Source organism: Symphalangus syndactylus, chromosome 8 (assembly GCF_028878055.3).
Source record: "Symphalangus syndactylus isolate Jambi chromosome 8, NHGRI_mSymSyn1-v2.1_pri, whole genome shotgun sequence".
Classification (NCBI taxonomy): Eukaryota; Metazoa; Chordata; class Mammalia; order Primates; family Hylobatidae; genus Symphalangus; species Symphalangus syndactylus.
Window position 1 is genome coordinate 13,423,380 of NC_072430.2, and position 10,610 is coordinate 13,433,989.

Consider the following 10,610-nt stretch of genomic DNA (forward strand, 5'->3'; position numbering starts at 1 on the left):
GAGACCACAGGCCCTGTCCTTGGGGATGCTGCAGGTTTCTGGCCACACATCCTCCAGGCCACATGGAGCAAGATGGCAGTTGGTCCAGGGGCCTTGGAATGCCTCGCCAGGACCCACGGGGCTTGACGAGAGCTGTCTCAGAAGCCGCTGCCTGGAGCCTGCAGTGATGTTTAGTAGCATCATAACTTAACAGCCCAGCAGTGTATGCAGCTGGGGTTGCAGTGTGGCTGCATTGGGTCAGTTTGGCTTAGGAGCAAGCCATGTGAGGCTGCGGCTGATGGGGCCCTGTGTTGCCCAGGTGCTCAGAGCGCAGCTGGGAAGCTTCCTCGTCATGTGCTATGAGTCCAGAGTTCTGGCTCAGACGTTGTTGTGAGGACCACTGCTTTTCCTGCTGCTGCTTAGTTATCCTCTCCTGCCTGTGCTGGCAGATGGGATAAGGGAAAGGGATGTGCTGTTCCTGCCAGGAGGGCCCAAAACAGTCCCTCTGATTTCTGTCTGTCCCATCTTGCTGATGGTGCTGGAAGCGTTGAACACTTTAGTTCAGTTCAGCACCTGTTCCTGTAAAAGAAAACCAGGAGCCTGTGTTGTAATGGACTTTAGGCCACTGTGAGGGGTCCCGTGTTACCAGGGGATACTTCTGCACCCTTTTTCAGTTTGGAAAATACTCTATAAAGAACATATCATTTCAGTGGCTTTCCTGAAAACTTGGGGTTGATGACTGGCTTCCTAATCACTGCAACAGAATGATAGCCTGCTCCTCCTGCTACACAAATCAGTGGGAACTTGCATGGGCCTCCTGTGATCATAAGTTACCTTGGAGGGCAGAAATTTTTATCTCAATAATGAAAGTACTACTACAGGTCAAACCTATTATGAAGTCAAAAGATAAATCTTTTTTATTGCGCTATGTAATTGTACTTATAAATAGTGTTTCAAAAGTAAGGGCCAGTGCTTATTTTATTTGGTGGTGCTGATGTAATGGATTTGACCTGTGTTGAAATAGGACGCAGCCCCAGGCCCGCAGCAGTGGAGCCTTGGTTTGGCGTGAGTCTCTGGTAACACTTGAGGCGATTTGGGCATTGGCTCTGCCAGCAGAGCCTGTCCCCTGGTCTTGTGCACGGGTCTGTGGGTGCTGGAGGAGATCAGCAGTTGTGCGTGTGGCTGGTGGTCGACCACTTGGTTAATGGATCTGCATCAGAATGGGATGTCCCAGTGCTGTTTTTGTTTCTGGCAGAGTGTTATTCTTAGGTTGGGTCAACTAACGTCGAGAAAAGTTTTACTTAAGTTCTGTGTTCTTTTCAAGCTAATGATGGAAACTGGCCAACATTAAAACAGAATTCTAGCTCTTCAGTGAAACCAGTGCAGGTGGCCGGTGCAGACTGGAAGGATCCGAGCGTGGAGGGGTCTGTCAAGCAGGGCACTGTCTCCAGCCAGCCTGTGCCCTTCTCAGCACTGGGAGCCACGGAGAAGCCGGTAGGCCTGTGTCTTTATCACAAAACACAAGCAGGCTCTTCAACAAGGCTCTCTTCTGCCTTAGTACTAAGCTAAAGGGTATGACTTGTCAGGAGGCAAGTTAATCCTGTTATTGTCCAGACAACACCCAAAGTCCTGAGAGGGTTACTGGGCCCTAAGAGCCTGAGCAGCCCACGAGTACACGCACCTTTCGGTCAGAACTTTCGCAGACAGGCAATGAGCTCAACAGTGCGCCCCAAGTCCTGGTCACAGCCGATTGGATGGATTACAAATCCTACTGTGTATTCTCTCGGGGATGTGGGTGGAAATATTCTTCACTGTTCAAAGGATGACTTTGTTTTTCTTCTTAACACCTAAACTTAGGGCATCGAGATTGGTAAAGTGCCACCTCCCACCCCAGGTGTAGGCAAGCAGCTGCCTCCAAGCTATGGGACATACCCAAGTCCTACACCTCTGGGTCCTGGGTCGACAAGCTCCCTGGAAAGGAGGAAGGAAGGCAGCTTGCCCAGGCCCAGTGCAGGCCTGCCAAGTCGACAGAGGCCCCCCCTGCTGCCCACCACAGGCAGCACCCCCCAGCCAGGCTCCTCACAGCAGATTCAGCAGAGGATTTCCGTACCGCCAAGTCCCACGTACCCGCCAGCGGGACCACCTGCATTTCCAGCTGGGGACAGCAAGCCTGAACTCCCACTGACAGTGGCCATTAGGCCCTTCCTGGCTGATAAAGGGTCAAGGCCACAGTCTCCCAGGAAAGGACCCCAGACAGTGAATTCAAGTTCCATATACTCCATGTACCTCCAGCAAGCCACACCACCTAAGAATTACCAGCCGGCAGCACACAGCGCCTTAAATAAGTCAGTTAAAGCAGGTAGAGTGGGTTTATACTCTCCTTTTCTTGGGGCTAGGAAATCATGCTTTTAATTAAGAAAATACTAATGCATATCTTTACGTTTGGGCCACATGCTATTTAGGATTAAACTTAATTCTTACATAAAAGTACGGCCTTGGGTGTCAGTGTGAGAAGGGAATGGAAGCTGGAGTGCATGGAGGAGGCCGTTTTGCAGATGGCTCACAGTTCTCTGACTTCCTGTCTGAGCAGCCACCTCCCTGTGCTACTTAGGAAATCCAGCTCCGGGAAGGGTGAGATGTCGAGAATTTCCTCTTTTCCTTCTGTTTCATGGTAACTTGTGCCAGGAGCTGCCTAGTGAGTAGAGGGTGGCCCTCCTGGCAGTGGCTGAGCCCAACCCCTGGGCATGGGCAGTTTCAGGAGGGCATCTGCTGCGTAGGAGCCTCCCCCATAGCCCAGAGGGGAGGAAAGCCTTGGTTCCGATTATGGAGCTCAGATGTTCGAAGAAGGCAGCTGAGAGAAGGTAGCTTAGTTCCACACCTACCACCGAGGCCGATGGTGTTTCCGACTCTTATGGGAGGAAGCCGCGGGTCAGGTCTAGGCTAGGGCCTTCTTAGACATTCCTGGGCATTGGCTGCAGCTTCTAGACTCATAGTTGAGGGATTCCTGGATGTGCCTAGTCACTTCTTGCACAGGGACCTCCCAGGTGGTGGTGCAGTGTTCCCTTGTGGGGAGGGTTCTGGCCATGGTGGGAAAGGCTTAGACCATTCTCAAGAGCTCCTGGACCTCCAGATTAAACCTTCCTGCTCTGAGGAGGCGCGTGTTTCTCCATCATGTGAGTTAGTCCAAGGATCAGATGCATGTTTAGTGGATTTTGTCTTATTCCTTGGCCAGAAAACAGGCAGGCTTGTCTGCAGCAGGGAAGGTCGGGTTAGCAACCTATTTTTTTCTTCTGAAAAAGCTCCAGTACTGGAAACCCAAATGTAAAAACCGACACATTAGAGAGGCACCGCACCTTTCAGAAGGAGTCAGTGGAGGCTCTAGGAGGAGGAGGTTTCCTCAGAGATTTGAAATGAGAATTGAAGAACAGCAGCAGATGTATATGTGTGTCTTTGCAGGAGCCTGTCTCTGGTGTAATCATAGGTGTGTATGACTAGATCTCTGTAGTGAGGTCGAAATTGCCTCTGTCCTTCGTGTCTTCCCCAGTGTATGGTAAGCCCGTTCTACCTTCGGGTTCAACATCTCCATCGCCGCTGCCATTTCTTCATGGGTCACTGTCCACGGGCGCACCACAGCCTCAGCCACCTTCAGAAAGTGCTGAGAAAGAGCCCGAGCAGGACGGCCCCGCCACCCCCGCAGATGGCAGCACCGTGGAGAGCCTGCCACGGCCACTCAGCCCCACCAAGCTCACACCCATCGTGCATTCACCACTGCGCTACCAGAGTGACACGGACCTGGAGGCCCTCCGCAGGAAGCTGGCCAACGCACCCCGGCCCCTGAAGAAGCGCAGCTCCATCACAGAGCCCGAGGGCCCCGGCGGGCCCAACATCCAGAAGCTGCTGTACCAGCGCTTCAACACCCTGGCCGGTGGCATGGAGGGCACCCCTTTCTACCAGCCCAGCCCCTCCCAGGACTTCATGGGCACCTTGGCCGACGTGGACAATGGAAACACCAATGCCAACGGAAACCTGGAAGAGCTGCCCCCTGCCCAGCCCACAGCCCCCCTCCCTGCCGAGCCTGCCCCGTCGTCAGATGCCAATGATAATGAGCTACCTTCCCCCGAACCAGAGGAGCTCATCTGTCCCCAAACCACCCACCAAACTGCCGAGCCGGCGGAGGACAATAACAACAACGTGGCCACGGTCCCCACCACGGAGCAGATCCCGAGTCCTGTGGCTGAGGCCCCGTCTCCAGGGGAAGAGCAGGTCCCTCCAGCACCTCTTCCCCCTGCCAGCCACTCTCCTGCCACCTCCACGGTGGGTGTCATTGCTAGACCAAAGCCTGGCCTTCCTGGTCATTCATGCAACCAGGACCTCTGGGGTCCTTCCCTTGGTCAGGCTGTGCTGGGAGCAGTGGGAACCAGGGATGTCCCTGAGTTACGTCTTGTGGGGAGGACGGACAGTCACAGAGACAAATGGGGCATGAAAAAGCATGACAGATGGGGCTCGGCCACACAAATGCACATTGTGGCCGAGCCTTTCCCAGACAGCTGGTCAGGGAGCTCCAGAGTCTTTCCTGAGGAAGGGGAGCTGTCGCTGGCACCTGAAGGTCCTATAGAGAGATGAGGGAAGAAGCATCTAGACGAAGGCCCTGGGTGGGAGGTCAGTGTTGATGGAGCGGAGAGGGAGCCAGGTGCCATCTCAGGGAACCCTCAGCGGGGTTCTCTCCGCTAGGATCTGGTGCCGTAGCAGGAAGAACCCTGTCGCATGTGGGCAGGAACAAGCTGCTGGCTCCCATCAGCTACTTGGCAGTCACACGCCACCCTCCCTCCCACAGAGTGTTCCGAGGAGTGGCCAGAAGCTCAGACACGGCTGTGTCCCTCTGTGCGTGAGCCGGGGACTCGGGCCCCACACAGTGCTCTCCCTCGTAGTGAGCAGAGTGGCCCTGGCCCTTATTTGAGGTGGTCACCTGGGTGCTGCTACTGCTGCCACTCCAGGGCTGCTTCATGGAGCCACTGCCTGTGGGCTTTAGCTCTCACCACTCTTTCCCAGCAGGCGTGGGTTCTTAGACTTTAGTGGACCACCTTTAACTGGAAAGCGTGCTTCCTTCCCAACAGAACAAGCGGACCAACTTGAAGAAGCCCAACTCGGAGCGGACAGGGCACGGGCTGAGAGTCCGGTTTAACCCCCTGGCACTGCTCCTAGATGCGTCTCTGGAAGGAGAGTTCGATCTGGTGCAGAGGATCATCTATGAGGTGAGCTGCAGCCGGGGACCCATGCACGCTGCTGGGGGCGAGGGAGCGGGTGCTCACAGGTCGTGTGTCCTAGGTGGAAGATCCCAGTAAGCCCAACGACGAAGGGATCACCCCACTGCACAACGCCGTCTGCGCCGGCCACCATCACATCGTGAAGTTCCTGCTGGACTTTGGTGTCAACGTGAATGCTGCTGATAGTGATGGATGGTGAGGCCCATAGGAGTGTGGGGTGGACAGATTTACTTTTCCCTACTTTGCATAAGGGAAACATGCATGTTCTAGACAATCAGGAAGCACGGAAGAGAGAATTAGAGCAAGAACACCCATCATTTCATCCTTTGAAAGACAGCTGTTGCCAGGGCTTCCTTGCCTTTTTTTCCAGTCTTTTGATGATTTTGTTAAAAACATGGCTGTGGTTATGCTCTTCTGTGCCTCATCATTAACATTGCAATCTAAGCATTCTGTGAATCATTCCGTCTTCCCCTTTTCATATGTTCATATGAACTATTCACACTCTGTGCTCTGTGTGAAAAGCAGCCTCAGCATCCCCCTGGGTCAGGCATGTAGGTTGTTGCATTGTTCATTTCCGTTTGCCTTCGGGAGCTCTGCTGCTGGCGAGACGTGTTGGTCTCCTGTGGGGGTTATTTTGAACTTTCAGACAGCTGTCATTGTGCTGTATTTGAATCGTGGCAAAATACACATAACGGAAAATTTCACAGCTATTTTAAATGTGCGTTTCAGTGTGTTATGTACATTCATATCACCATGCAGTGTAGCGTGAACATCTGTGGATTGGCCATTTCTTAACCCATTCCCTGTGTCCCCTTTTCAAAATGTATGTATGGTCTGAAACAATTGGCTCGTGGAAATCCTGCCTTTAAAGAAACAACACTGAGACTTGATGGCACAAAGGCGAACGCCTTCTGCGAGATTCCTTAGAGGGAAATCTCTGAGGGCCACGTCCTACAGGACAGGAAGTGCCAGGCCTGCACCTTCACCCACGCTCTATTCCAGGACGCCGCTGCACTGCGCTGCCTCTTGTAACAGCGTTCACCTCTGCAAACAGCTGGTGGAGAGTGGTGCCGCCATTTTTGCCTCAACCATAAGCGACATTGAAACTGCTGCAGACAAGTGTGAGGAGATGGAAGAAGGCTACATCCAGTGCTCCCAGTTTCTATACGGTACGCAGGGGAGGCCTGGGGCCACAGTGGTGCTGTCTGCTGTGGTACTGCCGTGGCAACAGTTGGCCGGTGCCAGAGAAGCTTCAGCACAGCTTTCTCTTTGTTTTTTTTAAGACAGGAGACAAGGTCTCATTCTGTCACCCAGGCTGGAGTGCAGTGTTGCAATCACGGCTCACTGCAGCCTTGACCTCCCGGGCTCAGTTGATCCTCCCACTTCAGCCTCCCAAGTAGCTGGGACTACAGGCTTGTCCCACCACAGCCAGCTAATTTTTTTGTACTTTTTTTTTTTTTTTGTAGAGACAGTGTTTCGCCATGTTGCCCAGGGTGGTCTCGAACTCCTGGGCTTAAGCGATCTGCCCACTTTCAGCCTCCTAAAGTGCTGGGATCACAGGTGTGAGCCACCGTGCCTGGCAGCACAGCATTCTCGAGCTGTTCCACCTTCTTTAGGGGCAGCCAGGATGTCTCACTCGAGTGAAGGTCACACTGCCCCTTGTTTTCATTCCTGAAAACATGTTTGAAAGTCCATGTTGTTAGAAGGATTCTGTGCCAGATTCCCAAGAAAACAAAGTGACTTGGCTGTGCTTTGCGTAGATGTTCTGTACCCTTGCTTCTGGAAGCAGGGCCAGCTCCTTTCCTGGGGTGGCCTGGGGCCCTGGCCATTCCCCGGAAACATTTGATGAAAGGCTTGTGTCCTAATTAAGCTGCTTTAGCCAGGGCCGCATTTTCCAAGAGCTGGAACATCTTCTCTGTTCTGAGTGTTAAACAGTCACAAGTCATTTATTCCACATATTACTTGAGAACATACTATGTGCCCTACACTGGACCCTAGGGTTGAAATTACCCATGAAAACAGCCAGGTGATGCCCTCCTTGGCCCAAGCTCCCACAACAGAGCCAAGCAACAAACTCTCAGGCTGTGTGGCAGGGCTGGGGAGGCACAGCAGCCCCCAGGTGAGTCCCGCCAGTGTGAGGAGGAGGCTGCAGTCACAGTGGCACCACCAGAGGGAGGGGAAGCTCCCCATGGTCACCACAACTGGGCCTGGGAAGCAGAGTGTCCTGCAGAAGGGCCCTTTCTCGGGGACCCACAAGTAGCTGCTCAGTCAGGGCTCAGTGGTGTGTAGTTTGTTCATTACCATCCAAGGGCAGTCACAGCTGCTCTAGCTAGTGACTTTAGAAATCCGTTCTCACTGTGATTGCTCAGTGTCACCTTAAGAACAGCACACTTTTGCCCTGGGACTCAGGAGCCCATTTGTCCTGTCTGTCCTGCAGGACTTAGGAAGGGCCGGCAGCAGGAGCAGCAGCTGGGCCGGGCAGGGGCGGCATCAGGTGGGGCCCTGGTCTCCAATAGTCTCTCATCTCCCCCGCTGGCCTCCGTAGGGCCTGCCGAGAGCAGCCTCAGCAGCAGCATGACCATGTCCTATTCCTCGAGCAGGGTCCCTCACTGCAGGCCACCCTCTGCTGAGGCCTGACCATTGCTCTCTGGTTCCAGGGGTGCAGGAAAAGCTGGGTGTGATGAACAAAGGTGTGGTGTATGCTCTGTGGGACTACGAGGCCCAGAACAGTGACGAGCTGTCCTTCCACGAAGGGGACGCCCTCACCATCCTGAGGCGCAAGGACGAAAGCGAGACTGAGTGGTGGTGGGCTCGCCTTGGAGACCGGGAGGGCTACGTGCCCAAAAACCTGCTGGGGGTGAGCACTCAGGTTACTTACTGGGAAACTAGCTGTCCATGTCTCTGTACAGCATGCGGTCCTATCCTGCTGTGGGGCTGGGGAGGGAGGCTTCGTTTCTCTGAGCCTCAGCAGCCCCCTCTGTATAGGGGGAGGTGCCTACTTGGCAGAGCTGGCATGAGGCTCAGGCAGGGCCCCAGGAGGTTCCCCTGGCCATGCTTACGCCATGGAGGCCCGCGTGGAGGCTGAGTGCCCCAGTGAGGGGCTGCTCAATGAGCTCGGTTCATGATGAACTTCAACAAGTGGACCAGCTCACCCCACCCACACTCCCCAATCTAGAAATCTCTGCAGCCTAGAAATTTCTCCAGTGGAGGGAGAGGTGGGAACGTGCAGGCTGCTAGCTCTGTGTTGGACTCGTGACTCCCTCAGTCCTCTGGCAGAGGGAGCTGCCTCTGCTCTCTGTGTGCCCTGCAGAGCTGCCAGGGGCTTCCTGCTGAGCCAATGTTCTTGGCTAGGCAAACACAGCAGGGAGCCAGGCAGAGACCCTTGCCCGGGGAGCTTCTGACCTTGAGAGCCACAGGCAGTCACAAGTTTTTAGGTGGCATGAAGTGTTGTGAGAAAAACAGGATATTCTGGGGGTACGAGGCACATTTTAAAGAGGGCTGGGTGGGTCTCAGCGTAGAGGTGCAGCTGAGTGTAGGCCTGAGGGACAAGGGTGCTGCACGGCTGTCCAGAGTGGCTGAGGAGCAGGGGTCGGGTCTGGCTGGCCCTGCTCCGTGTGTGTGGCTTCCTGTCCTGACGTGGTTCCATTGCTTCCCAGCTGTATCCACGGATCAAACCCCGACAGCGAACACTCGCCTGAACTTCCTTTTGGAGCACCGCATGGTCTTGCCAGCTACCAGGAGCCACTGAAGAGATTATTGTGCTGTTTTCCCAGGAAAGCTGCAGCTAGAAAATGGTCTTAATGGTGCTCACTTTAGCAGACAGCGTCCACAATGTGAATCCTACAGTTTCCAGGTGAGGCCCTTTCTCCAGTTTGCCCGTAACTGGGAGAGGTACTTTCGCCTCCAAGGACTGAATTTTGCCAATTACTGTAAATTCAAATAAATACCCGCTTTCAAAACACCCACCCCTCTTGCCATTAAGAAGTCCCATAACAGGCCGGGCGCCGTGGCTCACGCTTGTAATCCCAGCACTTTGGGAGGCCGAGGCAGGCGGATCACGAGGTCAGGAGATCGAGACCACGGTGAAAACCCGTCTCTACTAAAAATACAAAAAATTAGCCAGGCGTGGTGGCGGCCGCCTGTAGTCCCAGCTACTCGGAGAGGCTGAGGCAGGAGAATGGCGTGAACCCGGGAGGCGGAGCTTGCAGTGAGCCGAGATCGCGCCACTGCACTCCAGCCTGGGGGACAGAGCGAGACTCCGTCTCAAAAAAAAAAAAAGTCCCATAACCCCTGGTTGTTTGCCAGTGAAGACAGAAGCTCTGACTGACTTGGCCCCGAGGCCATCACCCCTCCAGCAGTGAGCACTGTCCGCCGCTGTGAGCCCTGCCTCCTGTCACCGAACCGGACGTTCATCCTCTCACTCCCCACACATGATCCTTCTTCCCTTCATCACCAAAGGAGCCTCTGTATGGAAACATGTCAGTGTTGCTGCCCAGTGTGTATGCCTCCCAGCAACCACTCTGCTCGGCCGCCTTGGGGGTTCCGCTTCCTGTTCCAGTTCACCTAAAGGCTGATTGTGCAGGTCCAGCACTGTGGCTGGACTGCCGCGCCACGGGCACCAGGACCCCTAAGACCAAGTGACAATTGGGAGAGCCTCAGCATATACTCTTCTCCTCCGATCTCACAGCCTGTCATGCTGCTCAGTGTGGTTCTCACCCCTGCAAGCTCGAATTCAGTGCTCTGAATAGAGTCAGGTGCTGGAGGCCGTGGCAGCAGAGGGGTGGGTAGGGGTTGGGGTTGGGGCTGGGGGTGGACTGGTGTGAGGGCAGACCAGGGCCAGGTAGACGGGGCTGTTTGGTGCCTGAAGGATGGCAGACGCCTGGTGTCAGGAGGGGCCGCCACCAAGGGGCAGCAGCTGGGGCAGAGGAGCTGGGGTCAGGGGCCACCCCTCTCTGCTGATCTGCCTGCCTGGGCTGGCTGTGAGGCCACCACCTTTGTCCCAGGCCCAGTTTCAAGGCAAGGAGGGCGCTTCACTGAGGTGTGAATTGTACGTACAGGCTTTTTATATACCAAAAGTATTTTTTGACTAGACCATTCAAAGCTACCTGAACTATGTTGGAAATTTTTTTTTCTCATTAAAATACAGGCCCTTAGGCTCTATTTTTCATGTATGAGTCGTGTGTGTAATTTATGTAAAAATGCGTGTATAGAGTCACTGATGCAGCACTGTAGCCCATCGCCTTGGAGCATCGACTGTACATAGTGTGGTGAAGCAAAGTGAACGCCATTGTAGAGCAGCGTGGCCACTGCCAGCCCCGACGCTGCTGACGCTGTGTAAATGTGCACAATAAACTCGTCTCACCCCAG

General features: G+C 54.4%; 1 protein-coding gene across 6 annotated transcripts in view; it reads left to right on the forward strand.

Moving 5' to 3' along the window:
- PPP1R13B (protein phosphatase 1 regulatory subunit 13B) overlaps nucleotides 1-10,609 on the forward strand; it is a 121,492-nt gene extending 110,883 nt beyond the window's left edge. For 5 of the 6 annotated variants that reach the window (XM_055288004.2, XM_055288005.2, XM_063643828.1 and 2 more), the window contains 8 exons: nucleotides 1,304-1,473; nucleotides 1,837-2,338; nucleotides 3,524-4,293; nucleotides 5,094-5,231; nucleotides 5,305-5,438; nucleotides 6,246-6,412; nucleotides 7,901-8,100; nucleotides 8,900-10,609. In XM_055288004.2, coding sequence (XP_055143979.1) covers nucleotides 1,304-1,473; nucleotides 1,837-2,338; nucleotides 3,524-4,293; nucleotides 5,094-5,231; nucleotides 5,305-5,438; nucleotides 6,246-6,412; nucleotides 7,901-8,100; nucleotides 8,900-8,941 — 2,123 coding nt within the window. In that variant the 3' untranslated portion in view covers nucleotides 8,942-10,609. The remainder of the gene's footprint in view (nucleotides 1-1,303; nucleotides 1,474-1,836; nucleotides 2,339-3,523; nucleotides 4,294-5,093; nucleotides 5,232-5,304; nucleotides 5,439-6,245; nucleotides 6,413-7,900; nucleotides 8,101-8,899) is intronic. The other variant, XR_008659305.2, reaches the window with a different exon arrangement.
- Nucleotide 10,610: the final 1 nt, after the last annotated feature.